We start from the raw sequence: 25,517 nt of genomic DNA on the forward strand, positions 1-25,517 counted from the left end.
ATGGCAATTGGCGCTGTTGTGCTGTATCCTACCTGAAACATAATTATTCAATTAATATCGTATCAGCTTTGACAATGTAACACTCGATTGATGGCTCGTTAAATTTAGTCCTCAACTCAGTTTATACTTCTGTAACCGAGGCCGAGAGTTCATAGCTTATTTTTGTCATGCCGTCACCCCAAAGACCAACTACCACTCGAAGCCATTCTCCACGTACACTGAAACATATGTCTTCTCATTATCATTATGTAGCTCATATTCTGTCCTCTTCAAGGGACACGGCCCTTTAGCATATGCTGCTCGTCCGTCTGGGCATTACAACTCCACGTTCAGCCCGCAAGTACTCTTTGTACAATTCATCCAAACTCTTGATTCTTCATCAAGGCGTACCCAGGATAGTCTCATAGCGAATGCAATTCTAGCATTGTCCCGACCTGGTCAACCGAAAACGCCGACAATATAAACGAAACTCCAGGTATCTCTAATACAATGTAGAAGAATAAAACTTCGACCGTGCATCTCATTGCATTTCTTGACCTTCGGTTGAGACAGCCACCTTGGGCGATGCGTTGTCCATGGGAGTGAGCTCCGAACCTTGGCCACTCTGGGCTCTCTTGCGACCATGCATCAGGAAACGGGATACAGTAGGATTGCTCGAGCTGTCCTTGTCGGAGAATTTGGAGAAGAATCCCCGCTTCTGAGGCTGTGCCTGGGGAGCCGGCTGCTGTTGAAGCTGTTTGTGGTCGTCTAGCCCAACGTCTTCAAAACGCTCCTCGGCGGTTGGTGGCTGCTCGAATGATCGCTCGACCGCAGATCTAGGTAGTCGGGGAAGGCGTGCTGAGTCAAGACTCTGGCGCGTGGGGAAATCGCTATTGGGCATTGGCGATCGTGCAGAAATGTCCTGATGTCCGTGTTAGTCGTACGTTGAGCAAACGCTAATCATGTCTGCTTCAACAGATGATTGCTTTGAAAAGTAGGCGACAGGGAAATACATACGAAAGATCGGCGGTAGGAATCAAAGGACTCGCGGGAAATGGAGAAATGTTCAATATCGCCAGAACTGCTTCGAGTATCTGTCGAGTTGCGAGTTGAGAGGTACTTTCGAGGCCACTGGCCCTTTTCCTCAGTAGGTGATGGCTTTGCGACCGTTAGTTTCAAAACTGGCATTATGCACGTTGGGCTAAATCAACTTACAGGAAGATAAACGCCACTGTCGTTGACAACTGTTGCGCAAAAACAAATTAGCCAAGTTCCTCTGGTCTTGTGACAAAATGCCAAATGCGCCGCTTCATGACTTGCCCCCCACTACGGGATCCTGAGGAGGGGACCATGAGAGACGGGAAGCGACTAGGATCGGTTGACATACCGCTCATCTTGTATTCGCCATTGTCGCGGCCTTGACTTCGAATGCTTAAAACAGGGGTGGACTTGGAGCCGACAGTGTCGACTTTCTCGAAGCCAGGGGTAGAATCAGGGCGCTGGTTCTCATCTTGAATGATAACACTGCCAGGGCGGCGAGCGAAAGGGTTGCGAATAGGCATTGCGAAAGAAAAGCGGTGGGCGCTATAGATGGGATATTTGATTGTTGGGATATGAGAAGATGGTGTTGTTGAGAGAAGCAGTCGGTGTTCGGAACTGGTGAGATATGTACAATACCTACAGGCGCAGGACAATAATGAGATGGAAGGAAAGGGAATATGAAATCGAAGAAAGCAAGGAAGGCGGAACGGGGGACGGGTCTTGGGGGCAGCCGATGTTTAAGTTAATTGACTTTTAGAGCCGGGGACGACGACGGGGAAGGCGGAACCCCAAGATGGGAATGGATACAAGGTATGAAGGATGTCTGGAAATGGGAAGGGGAAATGGAATTGGGACTCGTGCTTGCACAGTTAGAGGACGAATAGGAAAAATTGAAACATAGAAACGGCCTGTGGATCGATGCTAAGAACTCTGTAAGTGGGTGAGATGTGTGAGACTTGGCGATTAGTAGAGTGAGAATTGTGTTTGTATGTATGTGTGGATACGTGTGTGCGTGGCACCACCGAGTCGGGTCAAATCCTCGCCTTCGAAGAGGGTGTGAAACATGAGATTAGGGACTCAAGTGAGAGTTGATAATGGACCGATTGAGAGTCCACAGCGTGTAAGGGTGATGTTGAGTCTGAGATGGTTGAGGGCCTCGGCATCTAGTTTACAATTTCATATATGGCGATGTATCATTCAATGTTTTCTGAAGATAATCACACACTGGAAAAAAATAAAATAAGCATCAACTATTTGCACTAAAGAGCTAAGCATTGCCTGCCATTTGGAATACGCACCCGGATGCTGCTTTGTTTGGCTGGGCATTGCTGCGTATTGTACACAGCCATCTCACAAACTGCATGTCAGCCGAGCAGATCAGCACAGCACTAGGGTCAGGTCCCAAGTTGGCCCCCCCCGGAGTTCAGGGACTTCATTGACACCAACAATTGCCAAGACTGGAAGGGTTAAACGCTTACCGTCATCGGGTCCATCGTCCAACAACGATCCTATTGGCATGGCACAACAACAGCTCACACACCAGGAATCGCAACAAGCAAGATCCGAACCGCTGATAATCTCCATACGACACACTGTGTTTAGCTTGCGATGCTGGCGGCACGATACAGTAAGTAGATCGCTTGAATCAAGGCTTGCAGCAGGAGGGACGGCATCCTGATCGACACATCACCAACCAAGGCATACTCCCAGAAGAGATGGCAATTAACCCGGCGCGGCATCTGTCCCGAATTTGGCAAACTTGCGGCATCCTGTTCCGTTTCGGTTTCAAGATAGCGTGCCTCATCCTATTGGGGATGGGGAAAGTTAGATGTTTGGAGGTTTGATGGTCCAGTCTCTATGACGACTTTTTGATGGTTCCCTGATTCAGGACCAATCCCGCCAAGACTCTATTTCAAGGGCTCATTGATTCCAAGTTGGCGGTCGCTAACGTCAGGTCTTGATGTCAGGACTCATTTCAACTTTCTCTTTAATTGGTTATCTCCCCATACATGCAGACAACACCAGACTTTTGGTGATAATCTCTGATTGCAACAGTGGTAGAGTGGTAAAATGGTTCAGAGCCAATGTCCGGGATATCCGAAAGGGTGGATCGATCCTCAGCATGTCTTCTCCCTTGAAAGCACCCGAAACGCCGATCTGGCCTTCAATCGGAGTTGCGAGCGACCCACTAACACCCGGCCGATTTCAAGTCCCGGGCTTTCATTGCACCCGACGCCGATGTGACATGATTCGAGCAATTGTAATTGGGCAGACTAACATCTTAAGCTTTTTCTCAGCTTACTATCATAGCATTTGGAAGAGACGGGTTAGACGAAATTGTAAAAAATTGTTCCCATGACTCGGGCGAGACAACACCATAGCTTATCTCATTGCAGCAAACACCAGCATGCAAACCTACCTAGGTATATATCAAGAAGTGTCCCTTGAAGGCTCAACTGAGGGCTGAGGAAATCGTTTGGGATAATAAATTTTAGTATGTTCTTAGACTGACCTCAAAGTGCCTGCCTTATGCTGCTTCGGAAGATACATGTCACTTCCCTCACCTTATTCTAGGGGATACGGTATGTCAACTTGGCTGGAATCTGTAGCTACCCGAAACATGTTTCGATGCTCCAAATACCAAATCAGACTGGGGTAACGCCTACAAGCATGGATGCCAACGACGGTTGATATAGTGTTTGGTTTGACTGTTGCAGTTTTGCTTCTGATTGGACACCTGCTAATATATCCTTGGCTCATCGTCCTATCGAACCCAAACAATTGGGCAAACAGCCTTCAATATCTTGCAATCAGTCACCTTGATTCTCTTCTATCTATTCTATCCAACTCAGGTTGACCATGCATATTCGTGAATCGCTCCGGTGCCTCATGCAGGCTCGCGCGTTCATCTGGTATTGATTGGCATCTTCTATTAGTAGGACGTGTTCTCTATCCCTCTCAGGAAAAGTCTTTTAACACTCATCTTGTGTTCCGTTTGGCTTAGGTAGTACCAGTTCAGGTGTTTACCGAATGACACAGAGCTGCCAACTTATTCTCCGAGTGACACTGGCTCTTGCCTATCCGCACCTGCCTACGGATGTCAGTAAATATTGGTAACTCCCAAACGATTCATCGCACTTGCACTCCCAATAGCTGCGATCAACAATGACACGTGCTAATCCGTCGATGGCACTCACGAGGCTTGTTTAGAGCCTGACCTTCTTGTTGCTTCCTCGTTCATTCTTTTACCACGCATCACCCGTTCACTCTCATTTTTGGAACCTGGATTGTCATGTTACAATTTTGGAGCCTTTCAAACATCCAAATCGTCCGAATGTTTTTGTAAAGTTGAAGCATATTCTGTACTCTCTTTCCTTGGAGTTCTGGTCGTCTCCATATCATCAAGTCTCATCATGACTGCCTTCTTTGTTGATTGGGATCTCTGGCAAGAGATGACTTTCGTACGTATATCCATAATTTGAATTCTTATTCTTCTTCATTGGAACCTTCAAAGTGCTGTATCAAAGACTAACTACAAGTCCATAGGTTCTTGGGTGCTGCATCGTTCTTGTTTTCGCCATTGGGCTTGTGAAACTATGGTGGTCTAACCGAGCCATACGCCGTCTTGAGATTATCGACGAGGAAAAGCGTGCACGAATCTCCCTCATGTCGCGCTGTGGCATCGAAAACATGCGAGCTCCCGAAATTCCGTTCGGTATTCGTGCTATTCTGAACGGCGTCGAGGTGGAGGGCATCTGGATCTTAAGGCCTAATTCGCCTGGGCCATGTCAACTCACGCCAGTAGCAACTCAAGTTGGCCGACGCATTAGAATATCCAAGGGAAAGGGGAAAATGATAGACATAGGGTCGTCAGAATGTCTATCAGACACACTCGACTCTGAAACCACGCCAAGCTACCCAACATCTACAAAGACATCCCAGCAGGATGGCATTATTTCGATAGAGTGTATCCAGAGCCAGCAAGAACATGCCGACTCAGCTCACTCAATAACAAAGACTCAAGTTGACTCGATTCACCAACAGAATTCACCCACAAACTGCAACCACAGCGGTTCGTGGTCATCCAGCAGTTGCAACAATGATTTCATCACCCCTGAACAGACACCACCAGGGTCCACCATGAGCCAGGCAGAAGCTCCCGAACAGGGGAAAGGGCGCTCAGTATTAGACACCATCCTCAGTACAGAGAAACTTAATGCCTTGCCACACGTCAGAAAGCCGTCGACGGGAAGCGTGGCAATGCCAAGCGGGACCCCCAGACTCCTCAGATCAGAGAAAAGGCGATTGATATCGGAATCTTCGAGCAGTTAGCAAATCATCACGAATTCTTGCAAGTACACAATTGCTTTAATTGCCATTTTAAAGTGTTGCCCAGTTGTTGATTGAAATATGTCGGGGTTCCGCCGTAAATCCGTCGGCTCGTTCCCGCGGGATCTGGGGTCTTGGAACGACATCGGTAGCCAGATCTAAGTGCCATCACATCATTGAACTCTGGAGAACCAGTATCCAAGGATCCAGAAGCGCGGGGAAGATCATTGGCTAATTACATAAAAGGCTTCCAAGATCTCTCTGACACCTATTGATTCCTTTCCTCTATCAAAACTAGCTGCTTGTCTCACTGAGGATACTTGAAGATCAACAGCAAATTGTCCAAACACCTCGAGCTGTTCAGGAGTGATACCGAAAATGGCATCTCAGACTATTCATGATATTGCAACGAAGGGCTTTGATGATGCCCAGTCTTATGACGCACACCGGCCCTCTTACCCCCTTGCTGCTGTCGCCAGTCTTCTAGGACATCTCGGCCTTGAGGGTCAATCTGGCCGCCGTATCTTAGACCTAGCAGCTGGTACTGGTAAGTTCACCGAACTTCTGTCTGCCCGGCCAGAAGGGTACGAAATTATTGCCGTAGAGCCGCTGGACTCAATGAGAAACACACTTGCTGCCAAGAAGCTCCCCAAAGTGGACGTTCGCCCAGGTACGGCAGCTGAAATGAAGGACTTGGAAGATGGATGGGCAGATGGCTGCATTGTGGCTCAAGTAAGTTAGATGCCTTGACTGAAAAGAGACACGAGTTAGCTAGAGATCAGACTGACATGTTGAAGGCATTTCACTGGTAAGTCGCCCCTCGAAGGACTAGCAATAGGCCCTAACCAAGTCCAAGGTTTGCCAAAGAGGAGTCCCTCAAGGAGATACATCGAGTACTTAAACCTGGTGCTAAACTGGGATTGATTTGGAATGCTGAAGAATGTAGCGTCCCAGTTGCCTTTCGTTGCTTTCAAAAAGACTGACTATAGCCTCAAGATAATCGCCCCGAGAGCTGGCCAGCCTCCACAAAATGGGAGCAGGAGCTCAGCGAGCTCAACTTCAACGAAAAGGCAGACAATGAGCCTCGTTTCCGACACTTGCTATGGAAGAAAGTACTTGAGCGCCAGGCCGAGGCTGAGAAGCCCTTCTTCTCCACGCCCATCGAGACCGAAAAAATCACATGGTCGATTTGGTTGACCCCTGATGCTTTGTGGGACAGATTCGATACACTTAGCTGGAACAAGCTCCGGCAAGGGGAGGAGCGTCGACTCTTCAAAGAGAAGTTCGACAAGATCATCAAAGAGGGCGATGCTAAGTTCAATGAGAAGGGTGAGATTGAGCTTCATGGGTGCACTTTCTTTGTCTGGACGTCACGTTTGGAAGGCCCAGAGTGAAAACAGGTCGTAGAGATTAGTTTCAGCATAAATCTACATGTAGAGACCAAGCCATTTTTCATTGTTCATAAATAATCATGAGTCTGCCGAAATATACATGACTGCCAGCTCCGATTAGTAAAACACCTCTCAATAACAAAGTGACACTCACCATTGTTTCCTCTCACAAAGGCGTCACCGTATTCCCTACGCTTCTGGCCATTGACATACTCAGCTGTCTTTTCCAGAGCAATGTTCATGTAGCCATCCACAGATTGAAGTTCGCCTATGAGCATTAGCTTCCTCCTATCTACCGTATCGTCGCATATGAGGCGCTCAGCTGCATCGTCAAATCGATGAGCAAAGACGTCGAGACTCACCTTTGTAGACGACGCCAGAGTTGAGCTTGACAGTAACAGGGTTGCCGATGATGTCACTGAGGAAGCTTGAAGGGTCTTTCCCCTCACCCTGAGAGATAGCGCCGTTCTCCATTGTGAAGACTGGGGTGGTGTTTGGAGGTTGGCGGTTGGAGAGGTTGAGTGTCGTTGGCGTTGGTGGTTTATGACAATGGATCTTGGATAGAGCTTGTGGAGTTGTTTGGGTCTAGCCTGAAAGATTGATGCCTTGCCATGTTGTTAAGGCTGGTGTCTTTTTGCACTGTGGGGCATCACGCCCGCTGTGAAGTTGCCTAACATCCCGTTACAGAGGCACGTAGCGGGGGGGTATTTTTAGCGGGCCAGGTCTCTATTTCCTGCCCAGGCAACCTCCACCATCCCACCACCTCCAGGCGCGTTAAGTGTAAAGTGCGGTTCGAGCCGTTCAATGCAAGATCCTTCCAACCTCCAGCTTCATTGTTCTTCATTACTTTTAGACCCAACGGTTTTTTTAATATCGCTCTGTACGCGCCTGTCGCTTTGTTACTTTACAAAATTGAGCGAACAACTGGCGCCTTGCTATCATTAAAATTCCGTGCAAGCTAATCAGAGGTTCTTCGCGAACATGAAGAAACTCCCCTTTAAACCCACCGCGCTGCGCAAGGCCGCGCCAAAACCAAAACCAACACAGTCTGAGGATTCAAAGGAAAGCGACGACGATGGCCTTTCTCTATTTCGCCGCGCAAAGGAGATGGCGCCTATCATGGCAGCTGATCAGCAAAGGCGCTGGAGGAGACATAGAGAAGCTGAACAGGAAGCTGAGCGTAAACGACTTGAGGCCATTGGAGAGAAACGACCGCGAGAAAACTCTCTAGATAGTGACGGGCTTACCAATGAAGACCCCGACTCCAAGGTCGGCGACGGCTTTCCTTCCTTGCCTGGACGGGCAGAGGGAACTCCTGTCACCGATCAGCCGCTGACACAGGACGGAGCGGATCGCACTAGGTAAGCTTGCTAACCATGTAACCTAACATCGTGTTCTGATTCCTTTAGTGAACTTGTCACACCTCCTCCGTCAAAACGGTCAAGGCTTGACTCAAGCTCGGATCAGAAGCCTATACTTAGTTCGCAACTCGACACAGACGAAGACCCTTTCCCAGATGCATCGCCAACTCGAAGATTGGGGCCGATTCGCAACTCTCCTACTCCAAGTCGAAAGCTAAAGACGGAAGAATCTAAACCACAGGCAAAACCAATTACAGATCCTATAACGATTGACTCGGATTCGGAATCCGACTCAAGACCTCCTCAGCCCAAGACCGACCTATCATCGAAGCAGAGAAGTAGCAGCATCGAATTTGCAAACCGGACCTCCTCCAAGCCTTCTAAGGAACCAAGCCCACCACCGGTAGAGGAGGATGAGTTCGCAGAGTACATTCGCAAAGCCGAAGAGAAGCGCGCCCGTCAACAGGCCCTTCAGGCTAACAAGTCTGAGGAGCAGTCCAAGGAGGCCTTCAACATTTTCATCACTAGCACGATTCCGCATACTGTCCCCCTACAAGTGAGGTTCTCCTTCAACAAACCTCTTCGCATAGTTCGAGACGCGTGGGTCAAACACCAAATGAATAAAGGTGTTTCGATACAGGCAGACGATGTGACTCTCACCTGGAACAACAAGAAAGTGTACAACACTTCCACCCTAATTGGCCTGGGCATTCGTCCAATCGGTAATGGACGTGCTGTGAGCGACAGTCAAGGGTCCGCAGGCTTCAGAGAGAACATGACGTCGATAAATGTCCAGGCCTGGAATCCAGAACTCTTTCAGAAGATGGAGCAGGAGCAGGAACTCCAGCGGAAGCGCGACGCTGGTGAAATTTCTGACGAGGAAGAGGGGAAGCCGGCCGAGAGATCCAGGTTCGTGATCATGCTCAAAGGACGGGATGTTGAACCGCTGGCTTGCAAGATCCTCCCTGAGACGACTGTCGAAACGCTCATCTCCCACTTCCGTCAACAGCGCGACGTTGGTTCAGACAAGGAGGTATCTCTTTGGTGGGATGGCGAGCGGCTCGAGGAGCACGTGGAGATGAAGGAGGCTGAGATCGAGGCTCAGGATACGATCGAAGTGCATGTTGATTAAAGCGAGCTCAGTCGCAGCACGAATTTTTGGCACGATAGGTTATTGCAGGTGGAGGCGGATGACGGCGCTGAAGGATACGACATGATACCCAGGGAAAACACTTTTGAGTCTTAGCTATGATGATTTCAACACGCAATTAACGTTGCTCTGTCGCTACTCTTCAATAATCAGCAATTAATATTTGAATCTAGCGCATCTCTTGCCGCCTCTATGTAATTGACCTTGGCTGTCCAGCTGCAAGGCCGATCCCTATAACGCCTCTGTTCAACCAAGCCGAATTGTGCACCCGCTGCCTCGGCGTTAACAAAACTTTGGTCCCAAATAAAGCAAATCTGCCCCTGGATAGTAGTATACATCATTCGCTGCCTGTGTTATCGGTCCCAGCGACCGCAGCTTGATTTATATCATCTGGTATCAACCAACCCCATACTCCATGAATGCTAAAGAATACAGATAATAACATGGGCTACCTGTAGGTTTTCTATTTCCTCTGAATAATATCGTGCTGATTCTGTCCCTAGTCGATTAGGTGTCGCGTATTGTTAGGGTACGAACGTGGAGAAATGGTGCCCTTCATTTTTGTGGTCGGGGTTGAAGGAAGGCCAGATCCCCGTTGACGGGGCTTCTCGCATAGGTCCTTGGTGTCGGTCAATGTCTCTTTATGCGACGCATTCGCAGGACGCTGAGAGGGCAGAGGATGGCGATTTCTCTCTTTGCCAGATACGTTCCGCTTCGTCTGAGTAGCTGATGCAGATCCGTCAACCTTCTCTTGGTTGATAATATTTTTAGTTGCCTTGAAACTTTTGAGTGGCGCCTCCTTATGTCCACCTGGGGCCTTTCTCTTGCGCCCGCGTTGTTTGGAGGGCCCGCGTTGTTTGGAGAGCTGTGCAGGCTTCTCTGTCGTAACCTTGCCGTCGAAAGATATCGTGGTCTGTGTCGTCTTCGCCAGGTTCCTGACTGCCGATATCTTGGGGCTTGCATGAGGTGTTGGTATACCCTGCACCTGGTTTACCTGCTTCGATTTGGCTGCGCCCTGATCTTCAGTATGAGAGTGCGCGGAGACGGAGTTCGCCGGAATTTCAACAGAGAAATTCTGTTTGCGTTCCTCTTGACCCTTGGAGAAATCTTCCTCGGATACCTCATAATCCTGCCCAATGGTGATATTCCATGGAGGAAGTGCTGCAGATCGAGCCACGTCATCGCACTTTGACCGCACTACGATATCCCAGCAATTTTTCAGATCAACGCCTTTGGGCTCGTCGTCCACATTGATCCAAATAGCAGTGCCATTCCTTCGTCCTCGTGTGACTTGACACATCTCCCTCACCAGTCTGCGAGTTCCTGGAACCTTGAGTGTCGTTCCAACCACCAATACAGCATCAGGACGGGCCTTAAGATCAGCACTTGAAACATTTCCAATGGCGTCCTCGTCTGGGTTGTACTCGTTGTAGAGCACAAATCGCGGTCGTAGTCTGCCGATGCCATGGCTTCGCTTCCCAGCATGGGCGGTCCGAACTTCGTCGAGATCTTTACATGTTGGGCAAAGTGGGGCCTCTGGGCCGTCAAAAACCTCGCCATTGAACTCCCGGATATTGTTGCATTTGGTGCAGACCATTTTCTGGAGACCGCCGTGCAGCTGGATTGTAACGGGCCAGGGGCCTTTGGGGTTAAGGGGAACCTCGGTGGCCAGAGGCTTTAATTGGGTGTCAAGACAGTCGATATTTTGCGAATAAAGGCGTAATAAGCGGCCTTCCTGAGCCAGGGATGCTAATAGTTCGTGAAATGGCGTGGGTTTAGCAGCTTTCGTCATTGTGGCCATTTCTCTGACCATCGCGTGAAAAGACTGAGTTGTGGAATCGTGTTTATAAACTGAGGCATCGAACAAATGTTTACCAGAGCCCTTGAGGTTATGCTGAGTTTTGACGGTCGCAAACAAGCCAGTGGACGAGCGGAAGTCGGGAATTCCTGCTGAAACAGAAATGCCAGCACCAGCAATGACAACAATCTTCTTCTTCTTGCGCAATGTGTCAATAAGCCTTTTCAACTGGCCACGATCTTCGGCGGTGAGTTCATCTTCGGGCTTCATGAGATCCAGGTACTCGGTAGTGCGTTCTTTCGGGGGAGATATGCGACGCTTTTTGGCTGGCGGGGGCCCTGAAGTGGAATCATCGAGTGGTTTGGCGACAATTTCATCTTCGGATGGAAGGTCACACGTCTTATCTGGAGAGTGCGGACCCGATGCGGTCGTTGATGGAGACGGATAGCGCTTCGTGGGGTCGGGCATATCGGGCGACGAAGGCAATGATGGTGTTCTGGAGAGGTTGGAGAGTGGCGACGAGAGTGTTGAGTTTTCTCCGTCAGGGACGAAAGATACAGGGCTCGAAGGACTCATTTTGCTCCTCTTATTGAGTATCGTGCGGCAAGAGTTGAGGAGCACCTCCAGGGGAAGGATGGAGTTTTCCGGAAGGAAGGGCGAAAGAGGCGTGTGCTTGCTCCAATTCTACCTCATCGCGCAAAAGATAGAAAGAGAAGTAGCCGGTTGCTTGTCTTTATAGTCGAGTCAAGATGAAAGAGCGCAGGGAACGTGCAGATGTAAGTCCAGGCAGTCGCTACTCAGTTCCTGGAGAAAAAAAAAAAAGAAACGCAGCTGATTTGAGGAGGGAAACAAAAGTCAACAAGGGAAAGGGCGAAAGCGAGAGAAAGTGTTTAATGTTGAATATGATTTGAGTTGGTTTGAGTTGAAAGAGGCAAATCAAAGCCTAAACCGGGGGAAATGACGGAAGAGTTGTAGTTGCAGTTGCAGAATGCACCTCAGACCCAGAAAGCGGGTTTTGGGGGGGACTACCGACTTAGCGTGTAGCAGCGTCTACAATGCTGGTCTTTTAGTTCCTGCTGCAGATGCACAGCACAAAGTATCTCTCGAGTCTTCAACTAGCGCTTAAGCCACAGCCACCACTAATACCAGTGCCAGCAGCGTAGGGAAAAAGAGCGCACCCGCACAGCCAGATGACAGACGGATAGCGGCAGGTGGTCCTGTTTTGTGGTAGGTAAATGGAGTCAAGGGAAACTTTGAAGCAGCCGGCTTTTAACTTCAAGGTGGGCAAAGTATATAAGGGCTTGCGAGTGATGTGTTCGAGGTTGGTTTGCTGATGTTTACTTTACTGAACAGTCAAGGGCAACTATGTTCATGGGTTTGAAGAGCGGTGACATCAGCTCAGGCCGTGATCTTATGCCCTGCCCTGCCTTGTCTGTTGTCATTCAACGCTGACCCTTGAAGGTGCCAGGTGGTGTGGGAGCCATGATAGGCTGGAGTATTCTGCAGGCACACACAACCTGCATGACAGGCAGTGTGTTAGAGCCAATGGATAATTGCCGCGAAACGGATGATAGTTTATTCCTCGATAGCTCCGGGTTTCTACGGTTAGGAAACATTGTCAAATACTTGAGGTATTATCTGTACTATTGAGTCTGACAGACTCAGTTCACACACCAAATTTGGACACCACCCCTATCCTGACATTGCCCTTACCGAGGGGCTGGTATGATGATTCACTTTAGCTTATTTTAGACTGCATACAGTGAGTGAGTGTGGGAGCTATGAGCAGCACCAACTCGCCATTGGCTCACTCCTTTTCTCTCTTCAGCTTGATTCAACACATTGTCACACTGACAATCAATTTACTGGCACTGCTCTTCTCTGGACTCTCTACATACCTCTATAACTCCTATGCGAGTTTAATTGATTCGACTTTAAAGTGATTTCCCAAATCGGCTAAAGCGTTTCTCTCCATATATGTAATTTGCGCCACTGTCTGCCACTCACATCGAAATTGACCGTCATGTGTAAACCCGACTACCTGTGACGCAAATAGTGACTTTCTGACGAAACTGGTTCAACTGCTGTATTTGCTAATGTCTCTGAATGTAAATACTTGAAGAGTTAATCTAGATGTTTCGCCCATCATAATACCTCAGGTCGGTTCCTGGGGTTTTCGGTCATGTGCTGTGTTATGCTAGCCAACGAAATATCTCGATAAACCATATATATACTCCTCAGGGAGCAAGAAAACTTGTGACCGTAAACCAGGATGGCAAAATTAACTGGTCTAGAGGCCCACTAAGATATACTAAACTTACCTAAGTCTTTTCATCCCTTAGGATGGAGATCTTAAATTTTCTTGCCTCCCCTAGACACTCTCCGTATGAGCGAGCCATAAGCACGTCAGGTATCTTGAAACAACATACCTCGTTGATCGTTTAGAAGGAGTTTCATTCTTCTGGGCCTAAGCTGAAGGAAAGAGGGGTGTCATAAATAGTTCCAAGGTGATTGCCTCTCATCAAAGGTAAGACCAGTTTGACTAAATCGCCTGCAGGTGACTAACAGGGCAACATGCATGCAAGCAACGAAGGCAAACAGACAATACATACATTTTGGGGCATTGGTGCTTCCAGCACACTCCGGACCGAATTACAACAGAAGGCACGGGAAGTTCCATTCACAGTAACAACAGACCAAACAATTTAATCCTCCATCGGTTGCTAGAGAGACAGTCCACTTGGCTTGGGCCCTGAACCTTGAACCCCATCGACATCCACAAGTGGGGACTGGCACGCTTCCGTGCAGATTTGCTAGACGCGATAAGCGCCATATCCTAGTTTCAGCTTAGCGCGAATAAATCGACTAGGTACCACGAAGTGACACAACACGGCATTCCACATCATGCCAAATCTTATAAGCAGAGATTCAGCCCAATAATACATTCAAATCTAGTATGTCAAGTATGCAAAAAATAATATAGTACATTCATCCGTACAATTCATCTCGTCTTAGTTAGATCCCTCAACCGACTCATCAGGTCGAGGCAATCGTGCAGTTCGGACTGGAGTACCAGCCACATCAATTGTCTTTTTCTCCCACTCACCTCTTGTTCGGTTGATCAGCTCCATGCCGAGAATACCGCTCACAATACCGCACAAGTGCGATGCAATGTCAATCTTCAACTTGACCGTCTTTCCAAAGGCAGCAAGTTGAGGCACGCATATGAGTGCCAGGAAAATGATGCCCGGGACACCATCCTGCGGTAGTCCAAAGAATCTATAGCCATCAAGACGATGCTCCCAGAAGTATGCAGCGCAAACACCCAGAGTTGCTGCTGAGGCACCCAGAGTGGTAACGCCTAGCATACCTCGCATAGCATAGGTAGCCACACTGCCCACAAAGCCAACTGCACCGCATCCCACATAGAGGGTAAGTAAATTCGCTCGACCAATATCCTCATGTAGTGCAGATCCAACAAGAAAGAGGGGAACCATGTTCATGAGCAGGTGGCTAAAATACTGGTGAGAAAAGGGTGCAGTGAACATGGAGACGGGCTTGACGGCACCGACGGCGATGATCATGTAGCGATTGAGTAACTTCCACAGAGGAGGAGCCTTCCATGCTGCCCAGACAAGCACATTGACAGCAGCAATGGTCCCCAGCGTCGCATGAGCAGTAGAAATATCGGGGAAGACACGGTACCGAGGAGCAGGCTCTTCATAAACGGTGCTTACAGCAGCTAGGAAGCCAACAACAAGAGCAACGAGAGTAGCGGAGGGAAGAACACGTTCCCAAGTCTTGAGTTCTACAGGGGCTTCCAGATCAGACTGTGCCTTCTTATAGTACTCAGCAATCTTGGGGTTGGCAATCTGTCTCTCTGCCTTGTGGTCGAGATTAGCCAGAGTGCCAGAGTTCACCTCTCCTTTCGCCTCGACCGCCTTTCGTGCTTCTGCCTCGAGGGCTTCCTTCGCCTTCCGCTTAGCGACATTCTGAGCTCGGATTTCGTCAAGTTTGCTATGGCCATAGACGGGATCTGGTTTATAAACTGGAGCGGGTGGTTCTTCGGTTTCGGTTTCGGCCTCGTTCTTCTTCTTGGGAGCTTGCTTCGGCTTCTTTGCTGCTTCCTTCTCCGCTTCAAGTTGTGCAAGCTCATCCTCAGCCCGGAGGCCTGCGTTCAGCACTTCATCAACCTTCACTGACTTTCGTAGGTACTCGAGACCCTTGGAAATCTGACTCTTGGTGTATGAAGATGTATGAACCGCAAAGGCTGGATCTTCGAGAGTGCCAGCAACACGGCGTCCGTGGAGAATACGCAGCAGTTGATTCGCTCTCTTTGTGTTGATGCCCTTTCCGAACGCTTTCACAACCTCTGCGTCGGTCAAGTCCTTGCTTCTGAATTGCAGACCGACTTGGTCCCGGTAGTCTCTCGGCAAGTCCTCATAGTTTCGGATCGTCTTATCGAAGAATATCGTTCGTCGAGTCTCGTATGAGGTATGGCTGCTCCCAAGAACGGCACTTCGACAATTGGTGGTCGACGGTAGAAGGCCGCTTCGATTTCTGGACGCACAGCTTGAAATCCATCGGGTTGGCGCAAACGGCTGGGCCGCAGAGGATGATGCTTTTGATACTGCTCTTTGAAGAGCAGACCTCAGCAGTACCCGCGAGGAATTTGGACAGGAGAATAGACTCATTGTGAATGAACGATTGAATGCGCAAGATGCGCCCTAGAGAGCCGCTGGCTCGAACAAAACCACAGCAGCCACGGTGAGGGGAACAGTCGATGGTATGATGGTGTCTCTTAGTGCATGAATTAATCTTCGACGCATGAGGCCGATAATTTTGGACACAGCATATGGATGTCAAGGATCGCCTACCATGAGGTACGTACCGCACTACGCGGGACGTTTAGCAGCCTGGACCCCACCATTACATTCAACTGCCCCGCGGTCTTCTCCAAACTCCCTATTGCATCCATATCATATCTCCAACTACACCTGGGCTCTCTGCCTGTTCACAGAATCGTGACTATATCTGCTGTCCGCCTCACGCAGCTCTCGGCATCTTTGATCATGTCTTCCACGTCCACATCCGCCGACACCACGCCCATCGCCCCCGCACGGTTCGCCGCTGCCCTCAAGGACCTCTCGGTGGGCATGCTGCACCTCAAAGTCCTCGAAATCCGCAATTCGATCGCCCATCTACAGTACTCCAACGACCAGCTCAAGCCATTTGCAGAGGGCACAGAGACCACGCCATCTGGTGAAACTTCGGGCCCCGACCAGGACTGCATTGATGCTATTCGCGAGAATGAACAAGTTATCGACCGTATGGCCGAGCGCATAGCTCTAATCCGTGCAGAGGTGGAAGAGCGTGGACTCAGCTGGACGGAATTCCAGAACCGGGATGAGGCAACAAGTAAGAACGATGAAGACGCGGCCGCTGTCAATGGAGATACACAAGCTGGTACCGCGGCATCGGACAACGAGAATCGACACAATGCATGGAACGATGGGACCTTTCAAACAGGGACAATTCGAAACGGCGAGGTACAGATGGATCGTCAGGCTGGTCGACCTGAAGGTGGAAGTTTGAGTGATGAGCAGCTTCGCAGGGCACTAGAGGAGCGAATGCGAGACCTAGGTACAGAGGATGATGAAGGAGGCATGCACCTGTGAGGTCGTGGGACGAGAGAAAGACAAAGAATACTGCATAGCTGGCGTTTGGGAGATGGAAAGACATCACGGTATGATACCCAATAGTATACCGATGCGCATAATTGTTCAATCACGCGAAATGGTCAAATTGGTTCAGCCTACACTACTACCTAGTCATAGGTCACAGGTCACAGACAAGGGAGGAGGGTTTTTAAACCAATTTTGCTATTTTTCGATCTCAGCTGCTGTCTTGCTGAGGACTTCTGCTTTTAAGGCTGCATAGTGTAGCCGCAGTGTTATTTAGACGTCATTCGACAGTTGAAAAGCACGCATCGCCGGCCTTTTTGGTGCTTCAAAAATCAAGACAAAGAAAAGATAAATCATATAACCTACTCCAGCGCCCAAGTGCTATGCCGCCCAATGCTAAACCAAAACCGATCCCATATAAATGCTTATAAACAAGAGAAAACCGAGCTGAAACAATGTACCCGAGAAGACGGTGAAGACGACGATGCTAAAGGAGATCAAAGACATGTGAAACGGGGAAGAGACAAGACCGCAAAGAGGTACGTGGCAGAGTGAAACGGTCTTATGTGGAGGTAACGAGGACGCAGGGGTTGCCACATCTTATGCACTGTGGCTTAAGCGTTTGTTTCACGCAAATCCGACACAGACTCAGTCGGTGTCGTCACCAACAGGGGAGGCAGCACCTGAAAGCCTCTTCGATCGAGTAGACTTTTGTCGCTTGGACCGCTTGGAGGACATTCGAGTGGCAGTGGCCGACCTTGTGCTCATGATGGTCTCAAGCTTCGGTCGTTGCGCGACATGACCCGCGCTCGAGGGTGTTCGGCGGGTTCCCAGGCTCATAGCACTTTGCGAGAATGGAATGGGCGTGTCAGAATCTGAATCATCAGAAGAATCGTAACCTGGCGGAGCGGCAACTGGTCGTAGGCGCGTCTTTCGCTTGGCGAAGCCACTATCGAGCGAGTCGTCTGATGTGTCGAATGAAAGGCTTCGAGTTCGGTGGATAGAGAGAGATTGGTTAGTGCGGTTGAGGAAGAGGGATTCGATGAGTTCGGTTTCGGTAGGATTGCTGTTTTCCTTCTTCAACTTCTCCATGACCAGCTTCTCGTGGACAAGGCGACCAAGTTGCATATCATCTCCAACCAATGTCCTGCCGCTCGATTTGCTCCCTGAGCTCCCAGCCCGGCTAACAGGCACCTTGCCTTCCATGATCTTGGCTGGTGGCGGAGGTTGCAACATCCATTGGTGGGCGTTTCGCGAAGGGATCTTGCTGCTGACGACAGGAGGGTGGTATTCGTTGATGGGAGGGTTCTTCGGAAAGTAAAAGTCGTGCCGTTGTTGCTCTGTTACTTCCTTCTCGAGTCCGAGTGTAGACTCGATTAATCGTCCAGCAGAATCTCGTGCTTTTGATATAGCGTCCTTGAACTTTTGGCCACCCCATTGGCCCCATAGCTCCTCGTCCTCTCGTTGATATCCATGCCGCCGGTTCCAATCGTCGGAAAGATTGTCGTCTTCGGCGATGACGGAATTACTACCGCCAAAGTTGATACGGCTCCCCCCTTGATGTGTCTGCTCAGATACGCTGAATGCACTGCTCTCGCCGCCCTGACTTGTAAGGCCACGCTGACTGGAATTCTTGCTGGCAGATTTCTTTTGTGGCAAAGATGGCCCCATGCTAATCTCCTCCTGCCAATACGGATTTGTGTTGAATGGTGAAGGATGTTGGTATACATCTGGTTGCTCGCCCACTACCTTCGCCTTCTCCTCACGCTCCCTCCGCGACTGCTCGCGAACCTTTTGTCGATGTCGGACTTTGGCGCATGGTGTGCAAGCAAGGATATAGAAGACGGCGGACTGAATTGCAACGGGAAGAGACATGTTGGTGGTGGTCGTCGCTTTGTATACAGTGTACCGGGCATAAGAATCGCTTCGCTTGGTTGGCTTTCAATTGAGATAATGCGTATGAAACGACGAGCACGATTATATGAAGGTAATAATGGACAAAGGAAGACAATGCTACACCAAAAGACACAGAGACATAAGGCAAGGGAGCGGAGAGAAAGGGGTCCAGCCCAAGAATGAGCAGATTGATAATCGAAGTCGAAGCAGATGCCGATGCCGAAGGGGTAAGTGACAGTGCAAAGAACAGAAGTGGAAATTGAATTGAGAAGGAAAACAAACAAGGCCAAAAGCAAGAATTGATGAGGGCGAGGCTCGGTGTAAATGAGATTGGACCTGATGAGATGGTGGTCGTTTTTTTTTTTGGGCGAAAGAGGTGCGACGCCTGTACTGACTAGGCCAACGCCAGCAGTGGCCAGAACGGTCCGCAAAGAGGAATAGATTGCAATGTAGCGCAACGCAATGGCCAAAAGGTAAAGAATGTAGGTATGTAAAAGTAGAAAAGCTCTGTCTTTGCTTGAAGGTGGCCGTAAAGCTGAAACCAAAGAGGCCGGTCGTTGGAGGTTAAGTTCGTAAGAGGCGTTCCTGGGCGACCGGAGACGTTGACTGTTTGGGGCTTATTCCTCTGGTTCTCTGGTCCTCTGCCGATCACAGCGACCGAGAGACGCAAACTTGGCTAACGAGTCCCCCTTGGAAAGGACCCCTTTGGTCCTAAAAGTTGAAGGACAGGAATGTGAAAGGATGAGAATGCGATTCTGTCAACCAAGACAAGTGACAGCTAGTCCTGGAAATCGTTCCTTTTTCCTTTGTCCCTCTGTTTTAGGGGAGTGATCGACCAAACCACCAAGGGTATTGTGGGTGATAAAGGGGCGCGAGACGACGTTTCACAGAGAGGTGCGGCGGGCACTAGACGCTGTATGTAGATAAAACGGGGGGGTCACTGGGTTTTTGTCTAGGGGTTTGCACAGGGCACTCAATGGGCAGGGCAGAGATGATAGTGCGGGTTAGTAGAGAGGCTGAGATGGAAAACGGAATGGGTCGACCGTATAACGAGATAACGAGATATGAATAACTAGAGAGTAAGATACGGTCTGAGGGAGCCAGAGCTAGGAAGGAAGATTCCCAATCTCATATATTTGTGGGTAACGCAGGGTTTATGACGACTGCTGTTGTCGCGGCCCGTCAGGTCAGGTCGCTCAGTTACTGGGTAGGTCCGTACAGGATCGGATAATGAGTAGGTTGGTAGGAGGACAAGAGACAAGGGTTCTTTTTTGGTGGCGGCGGTGATGGGCTAAAGAGGTGCTATAGTAACCAAGTCCTAGACCGACCATAAACGAGGTACGATAATACGGACGGATACAGCATCGACGACAGCTAGAAATGGCGCAGGTCGGCTGTATGCAGATGAATAGATGAGGTAGGTAGCTGCAGAAAGGCCACAGCTGCAGCACGCTACAGTTCTTTGCGGTAAAAGTCAAGGATTTAGTCGACGATAATGGGGGGCAGGTTCTTAATTAAAGATCCAGGGGGAAATGGAGAGTATCGTAGTTGTGTTGGCATCGTTAACCGAGCCAAGACGACAACGTTTGCAACTCAATGAAGATCAGAAAAACAATGCCATACATAATAAGCTCAATGCATTGATAAAAGTCTCCAGGATAAACCCTTTTACCGTATATTTGCCTTTCCAGTTGTTTCTGTTTCTGCATCGAAAAAAAGAGGCGCACCCATCTCATCAAATACCACATGTATCACCACCGAACGTGCAGGGGGCAAAGACACAAGGGACCTCCAACATTTGCACAAGTCCACCAATGATCCAGGTACCAAGCGTCGAGGTCCTCCACTGCTAATCCCCCGCTTGGTCGGAGCTGGGTGGGGTGCCAATGGATGGGCATGGGCATGGATCGAGTGAGCGGGTGCAGCGGCCTGGACCATCTGAGACTTCTTCAGTGCAGGGGGTTGGGCTGTTAGAATGATTGGGGAATTGAGAGAGAGGAGTTGTTCTCGGCATCAGCATTAGAGGCAGTAGAGCTCATCAATGGCTTGGACGGATAATGTCTATCGAGTTGAGGGCCGAATCATGACACCAGGTCCAGCAGACTGAGCAGAATTGTTTACCACAAGCCTAATCTCTTGTCGATGCTACCTTTGATGCCATCATTGTCTATCATAATCAGTCTATAAATGTCCCAATGTAACATCCGGTCTCAGACGGGATCTCCCATTTTGTTTGTTTTAGCTGATAACTTGAAGCAACGCACGAAACTCTCAACCGCCAAGTCGCCGTTGCACGATAAAAACAAACTACGCCATGTTCTAACTTTTACGCCGAGCAATGTAACATAGGCTCATAGAGTTGAACTAAATAATAGTGACGTCTTTGGTTCTTCACCGCGCATTTCATATCATGCCAGACATCGTTCTCGAGGCTGGTTCTCTATGGCTGGTCCACTCTCAGATAGCAACTGTCTCTCCCACTCAAGACTCGGTTAACCATGTCAATACCTACGGCACTAAACTAATAGTAGATCTATACGACGTCTTTGTTACAGTAACAATTGCAGTTCAATCATAATTAAACAAAATACGTTTAACTACTTACGTTACCTGATCCTGTCATTTAAGGAAACGCCTGGCATCAAGTAGTGCCAACACTATGGAACAGGCGTGATATCTGCCACGTAAATAACTCAAATATCCCCAGAGTTGCCGGTTCTTCCAGCGTTTTCTCTTGTCTTTCGTCATGGATACTTTTCCATCCCGCAACTGCAGCTCATGCCCCCGCATCCCGCTTCCGTCTTCCGGCTCGGCCCCCTCTTTCTCTTCCTCGTTCTTCGGCCCAATTCTCGCGTTTTTCCCTCTCCACCCGGCTTGGCATCTCCGAACACGAACCAGACCTATCACGGCAAGATTCGATTCACACCCAATTCTCTCACCACATTGAACACCATAACATACAGGAATCATGCTCACTTACTGATACTACATAATACTATCTACTAACATAAGATGCGACGGTCCGGGTCTGGATTGCCCTGTGGTCAATACCAGTCAGTGACTAGCCCCTGGTCATTCTAATGCACATCTACGGCTACCCAATCCCGTTCTTGCATCCATGCCCAGAACCATCCGACACTGCACACTGCACACTGCACTATGCAGTCTGCACGCTGCAACATGTATCATGTATCATGGGCCGCATGGAGCGGTGAACAAAATAACAGCATTCGTGAAATCAGAAAAAGGCATGCTTGTGTCGAAGGGAATGTCATTCTCACTACCATCGACTGACTTGGACTTAATGTAAACTATTCAATCCAGGCTTAGACCCCTTGCCTTGACCTTCTCTTGTTCAAGAAGCGCCTTGCATTCTGCATTCCTCTTGCCACGACTACTCCATACTGTACATGTTGTGACATGCAATTCAACTCATGCTTCATCTCTCCATTTAATGCTCCAGCTCAGTGCATTTCGAAATTCCTAGGCTAGTTTCCCTTGCCTTAACTTACAGCAAGGGATTTACAGAAGGTTTATCGAGTTCTATCGGAGATCGTCAAGAGTTGGCAAGGAACACATGAACCTGACTCAATCTAGACACCATGTCCAAGGCTTCAGTCATGACTAATTATACTTCATTTGGCTTCTTATTTGGGCGGACAAACTGTCGCAAACAAATCGAATCGACTATCAATACACTTCCCAATTTCCTTTCAAATACACACATTGCATTATTCGCCAATGCAGTCATTGGCCGCGGGCCTTTTCTTTATTCCGCGGCTAACATGAACTCTTGCTTTTTGTCCATAAATGTGAACTGTGTCCGTCGGCTTTTCTTTCGATGGCGACCTCTGGAATGGCCAGCCTCGCCTCGTCGAAATTTGGCCATAAACCCTGAACTCCCAACCGCAAACGCTTGTGCTGTCGCACCCCACCAACGTCTTAGCAAGTGTTCGGACGGCAGACTGCCTCTTGATCCAAATCGTCGCAGAGAATCGTTGATGGAAAAGAAATAGTCAAGTTACAGACAAGTGACAAGGAAATTGTAATGTCATGCCTCAAAGACACGTGATGCATCCATCTGGGACCTGCTCTGCTTAAACATCCCACTCTTCCTCCTGCTCTTCCTCAGCAGCGTCGTCCTTACTGGTCAATGCAGAGAAAGATCCAAATGACTGGGAAGGCTGAGAAGCCTTGTTGGGTCCTGTGGGTTGCTTGGGCTGGACGGCGGGGCGGGCCGCAGCCTCGTCGCCAGATCCAGCTGAAGTAGCATTCTTAGCACCCTTCTTAGACTTAGTCTTGACAGTGCTCCAGTCATCGTCGTTCTGGAGGAGCTGAATCTGTTCCTCTTCAGAAGGTAGAGACTTGATCCACTTGCTGTCAGTGCTCTTGGGGGCATTGACTGCAGAAGCAGGGGCTTTCTCGTATGTGTCGAGGGGCTGATGAAAGCCATTCGTCTGGGCAGCTTCGGGGGCCTTGGGAGCTCCCTCCTTCCAAGCTGATGACTTGTTCTGGGCAGCAGTGAACTGGGAGCCGTCCTTAGCGGTACGGTTCTCGGCAATGCGAGCGGCGCGGCGTTGCTTCTCCTCGAGAACCTTTCGCTCCTTCTCAGACTCCTCACGAGCAGCCTTGGCCGCCTCGGCCTTCTTACGGTTCTGGCGCTGCTTCTTGGTCTCAACAGGAGCCTCGGCCTTGGGTGTCTTCTTGTTCTGCTTTTTGGGTTCGGTGTCGGTCAGACGAAGAACGGTTGTGCGAGCCGGAGCGGCTTCGAGCATGTCGGAGACATCGCCTGCGACTGCGACGGCGGGTCCGACCTCAGGCGAGGTTACAGAAGACTGATCATCGTCGGCGTCGGCACCAGTAGTAGATGAAGGAGCCGACTCCTTCTCCTCGGCGGCACCGGCCACCTTGTTGGCGCGAGATTGCTTGACAGACTTCTCTCGCTGCTTGCCAGCATCAGATTTGGCTGCAAACTTGGTGCCCTCCTTGGCCTTTGCCAGTTGTCGCGCAAATTCGCGGTTGTCAACATTGTCGTCCTTGTCCTTAGCATTACTCGTCCAAGCACTGGTCTCTGGTTCAGCCTTGGGTTTCTTGGAAGTCTCCTGTGCCTCTGATGCGAAGGCCTCCTGGCGCTGCTTCTTCTTGCGGTCCTCCTTGCGAGTCTCCGCCTGCGAGCTCTTGGCCGGCTTGATTTGAGCCCGTGGTTGATTTCGAGCTCTCTGGCCTTGAGATAATTGGTAGATGGCGTAGCCAAAGCCAATGAGGATGGCGTAGCCTGCGATGGTGGAGAGGTAGCCCATGTTGTCCGCCGTGATATGGTGTTCTGAGTGTTGTGCTTAAGATGGGTGTTTCGAGCTTCGAGATGAAGATCGTGGTTCGATCCGAAGTTAAGCGAAACAGGCGTGCGAACTCGAGTACGTCGGTCGGTTAACGACAATTGGCCGCTTTTGTCCAACGAACCAAGGCGGGTGGAAGCAATGGCTGTGTACAAAAATAAGTTGTGGACGAGGCGTGACTGTGAGGACGAGCGACGCAGGGGCAGCTAAGCTGTCGCAATTATAAGGCCAGATTGTCCTAAGCAATAAGCCAATCGCCGAGCCGTGAGAGCGTCGATGGCCGTAGACGAAGAGTTAAGGGGATAAAAGAAAGGGAAAAGAAAAAATTGATGATGGAATAGATGAGGAAAGGGGTGAGAAATGACGGAAGCCGGTTCAGAAGAAGACTGATGAGTCTGGCGCAAATCACACAGAAGGAGAAGACACCAGGTGGCTTGAAGTCAGTCAACCAGTCGTTTTTGGGCTACCTGAGGCGAGGAAGGGTCGCGGGATTGACTGAATTGGTTCCCACCGCAGGGGAGATAGAGCAATGTTTGGACAGAAAGCACCCGACGCCAAGGTAGTGGGGAGCTTGGGGTTTCGGAGTGGGGAGGAAAGGTAGCCCATGGGCGGATTATGGTGAGGAGGTACTTTAGCTGGAGAGATTTGGATCGAAACTGATGCAGCCACTGTACTTTTACGGAGAGGTTGATGAGACGAAGACTATCCATGGGTATAACAGCGGGGCCGCCCATTACAAAGCCAGGGGTTCCAGTGTCTTCAGGGCATATTAGGCCTGGGATTGGCTCATCACAGCTGTTTGTTCAGGGAGTGAACAGATATCGCGAAGCCTTCAAAATTACCACTAAAAGCATGTCTCGATCCTCATCCTGAGAGAGAGGTTTTATCACGAGGCATGAACATTACTAAATGAGAAACAGAAAATCACACAACATACCATTTTCTTAGTATGCCACGATTCAGATGTTTGCTAAGGCCCTTGCCTTGTTCAAGTCGCTGTACCAGCTTGAACATACTGCTGGTCACGTATGTATCATATGCTTCTGGGAGACTGATCTTCAAGATTAAGCAAATGACTAATTAAAGCGAACACAAAGGTTTCGTAGGACTAGCACACTTAGCTGGAAGTACAAATTAATCATGAGATGAGTCACTGATAATTGCTTGGAGGATATATCAAACTTTCTTGATGTTATCCCCGAAGCTTTGAACTCTGGCGTCTGAGTTATATGATTGGCTGTCGGAGTTACTTTTGAGGTTGCACATACTTCATGCCATCTGCAACTCAAACTGCACTACCCTGCGTCAGGCTCGGATCTCGGAAGCATTCCAACTCTGACATCTGTGTAGGAACGGCGAGTTTATATGTAATCGTACAAATGCAACAGGAGCCCAATAGAAGCAATGTCCATTCATATGTCGCTCAAATGAATAACCAATAGCTCGTGTGAAAAGCTTATCTCAGCAAACTAACACCCCACCTGCCCAAAACCGAAGGAGGGGAAATGCTCATCGGCATAACATGTGTGAACAAGAACTTCGATCCTCTTGT

The 25,517-nt window shown here is 49.4% G+C and overlaps 11 protein-coding genes across 11 annotated transcripts; 5 read left to right on the top strand and 6 right to left on the bottom strand.

Annotated features, from left to right (window-relative positions):
* Positions 1–300: 300 nt before the first annotated feature.
* On the bottom strand, positions 301–1,812 carry BKA55DRAFT_26757 (uncharacterized protein). Its single transcript, XM_046185453.1, has 4 exons — positions 1,367–1,812; positions 1,195–1,223; positions 997–1,137; positions 301–901 (listed from the first exon to the last, which is right to left on the bottom strand). The coding sequence occupies exons 1-4, from the start codon at positions 1,539–1,541 to the stop codon at positions 521–523; spliced, it is 726 nt and encodes a 241-aa protein (XP_046056657.1). The 5' UTR covers positions 1,542–1,812; the 3' UTR covers positions 301–520.
* A 665-nt stretch (positions 1,813–2,477) lies between these two features.
* On the top strand, positions 2,478–3,826 carry BKA55DRAFT_549957 (uncharacterized protein). The gene is made up of 2 exons (XM_046191239.1): positions 2,478–2,647; positions 2,988–3,826. The coding sequence occupies exons 1-2, from the start codon at positions 2,629–2,631 to the stop codon at positions 3,377–3,379; spliced, it is 411 nt and encodes a 136-aa protein (XP_046056658.1). The 5' UTR covers positions 2,478–2,628; the 3' UTR covers positions 3,380–3,826.
* A 607-nt stretch (positions 3,827–4,433) lies between these two features.
* Positions 4,434–5,352, top strand: BKA55DRAFT_532516 (uncharacterized protein; the record flags this gene model as incomplete). Its single annotated transcript, XM_046189351.1, has 2 exons — positions 4,434–4,481; positions 4,567–5,352. 2 exons carry the CDS (start codon positions 4,434–4,436, stop codon positions 5,350–5,352), a joined length of 834 nt encoding a protein of 277 aa, XP_046056659.1.
* A 375-nt stretch (positions 5,353–5,727) lies between these two features.
* On the top strand, positions 5,728–6,743 carry BKA55DRAFT_682966 (S-adenosyl-L-methionine-dependent methyltransferase; the record flags this gene model as incomplete). The annotated part of the gene is made up of 4 exons (XM_046198438.1): positions 5,728–6,081; positions 6,147–6,157; positions 6,206–6,291; positions 6,346–6,743. 4 exons carry the CDS (start codon positions 5,728–5,730, stop codon positions 6,741–6,743), a joined length of 849 nt encoding a protein of 282 aa, XP_046056660.1.
* Positions 6,744–6,751: 8 nt separating this feature from the next.
* Positions 6,752–7,392, bottom strand: BKA55DRAFT_549967 (U6 snRNA-associated Sm-like protein LSm6). The gene is made up of 3 exons (XM_046191240.1): positions 7,103–7,392; positions 6,895–7,008; positions 6,752–6,844 (listed from the first exon to the last, which is right to left on the bottom strand). The coding sequence occupies exons 1-3, from the start codon at positions 7,212–7,214 to the stop codon at positions 6,819–6,821; spliced, it is 252 nt and encodes an 83-aa protein (XP_046056661.1). The 5' UTR covers positions 7,215–7,392; the 3' UTR covers positions 6,752–6,818.
* Positions 7,393–7,488: 96 nt separating this feature from the next.
* On the top strand, positions 7,489–9,417 carry BKA55DRAFT_549969 (uncharacterized protein). The gene is made up of 2 exons (XM_046191241.1): positions 7,489–8,101; positions 8,150–9,417. Exons 1-2 carry the CDS (start codon positions 7,722–7,724, stop codon positions 9,231–9,233), a joined length of 1,464 nt encoding a protein of 487 aa, XP_046056662.1. The 5' UTR covers positions 7,489–7,721; the 3' UTR covers positions 9,234–9,417.
* Positions 9,418–9,750: 333 nt separating this feature from the next.
* Positions 9,751–11,625, bottom strand: BKA55DRAFT_682969 (DHS-like NAD/FAD-binding domain-containing protein; the record flags this gene model as incomplete). The annotated part of the gene is made up of 1 exon (XM_046198439.1): positions 9,751–11,625. The coding sequence occupies one exon, from the start codon at positions 11,623–11,625 to the stop codon at positions 9,751–9,753; it is 1,875 nt and encodes a 624-aa protein (XP_046056663.1).
* A 2,314-nt stretch (positions 11,626–13,939) lies between these two features.
* BKA55DRAFT_658807 (uncharacterized protein) lies at positions 13,940–15,633 on the bottom strand (the record flags this gene model as incomplete). The annotated part of the gene is made up of 2 exons (XM_046197531.1): positions 13,940–15,549; positions 15,620–15,633. 2 exons carry the CDS (start codon positions 15,631–15,633, stop codon positions 14,061–14,063), a joined length of 1,503 nt encoding a protein of 500 aa, XP_046056664.1. The 3' UTR covers positions 13,940–14,060.
* Positions 15,634–16,121: 488 nt separating this feature from the next.
* BKA55DRAFT_532521 (uncharacterized protein) lies at positions 16,122–16,727 on the top strand (the record flags this gene model as incomplete). Its single annotated transcript, XM_046189352.1, has 1 exon — positions 16,122–16,727. One exon carries the CDS (start codon positions 16,122–16,124, stop codon positions 16,725–16,727), a length of 606 nt encoding a protein of 201 aa, XP_046056665.1.
* Positions 16,728–17,381: 654 nt separating this feature from the next.
* BKA55DRAFT_532522 (uncharacterized protein) lies at positions 17,382–18,608 on the bottom strand (the record flags this gene model as incomplete). Its single annotated transcript, XM_046189353.1, has 1 exon — positions 17,382–18,608. The coding sequence occupies one exon, from the start codon at positions 18,606–18,608 to the stop codon at positions 17,382–17,384; it is 1,227 nt and encodes a 408-aa protein (XP_046056666.1).
* A 4,118-nt stretch (positions 18,609–22,726) lies between these two features.
* On the bottom strand, positions 22,727–23,929 carry BKA55DRAFT_497279 (uncharacterized protein; the record flags this gene model as incomplete). The annotated part of the gene is made up of 1 exon (XM_046186452.1): positions 22,727–23,929. The coding sequence occupies one exon, from the start codon at positions 23,927–23,929 to the stop codon at positions 22,727–22,729; it is 1,203 nt and encodes a 400-aa protein (XP_046056667.1).
* Between the last annotated feature and the right edge of the window lie 1,588 nt (positions 23,930–25,517).

The sequence above is a fragment of the Fusarium redolens genome (genome assembly GCF_020744475.1).
Source record: "Fusarium redolens strain MPI-CAGE-AT-0023 chromosome Unknown BKA55scaffold_1, whole genome shotgun sequence".
Taxonomy (NCBI): domain Eukaryota; kingdom Fungi; phylum Ascomycota; class Sordariomycetes; order Hypocreales; family Nectriaceae; genus Fusarium; species Fusarium redolens.

What these genes read in the sequence shown, in the direction of transcription:
- BKA55DRAFT_26757 (XM_046185453.1), bottom strand. Translation starts at nt 1,541, where the DNA reads ATGCCTATTCGCAACCCTTTCGCTCGCCGCCCTGGCAGTGTTATCATT. An exon ending in TGGCGAATACAAGATGAGCG is followed by an intron (nt 1,224 to 1,366) that starts GTATGTCAACCG and finishes TTTGCGCAACAG; the next exon opens with TTGTCAACGACAGTGGCGTT. An exon ending in ATTCCTACCGCCGATCTTTC is followed by an intron (nt 902 to 996) that starts GTATGTATTTCC and finishes CACGGACATCAG; the next exon opens with GACATTTCTGCACGATCGCC.
- BKA55DRAFT_549967 (XM_046191240.1), bottom strand. Translation starts at nt 7,214, where the DNA reads ATGGAGAACGGCGCTATCTCTCAGGGTGAGGGGAAAGACCCTTCAAGC. An exon ending in CTCTGGCGTCGTCTACAAAG is followed by an intron (nt 7,009 to 7,102) that starts GTGAGTCTCGAC and finishes TAATGCTCATAG; the next exon opens with GCGAACTTCAATCTGTGGAT. An exon ending in CTTTGTGAGAGGAAACAATG is followed by an intron (nt 6,845 to 6,894) that starts GTGAGTGTCACT and finishes CGGAGCTGGCAG; the next exon opens with TCATGTATATTTCGGCAGAC.
- BKA55DRAFT_549969 (XM_046191241.1), top strand. Translation starts at nt 7,722, where the DNA reads ATGAAGAAACTCCCCTTTAAACCCACCGCGCTGCGCAAGGCCGCGCCA. An exon ending in GACGGAGCGGATCGCACTAG is followed by an intron (nt 8,102 to 8,149) that starts GTAAGCTTGCTA and finishes TGATTCCTTTAG; the next exon opens with TGAACTTGTCACACCTCCTC.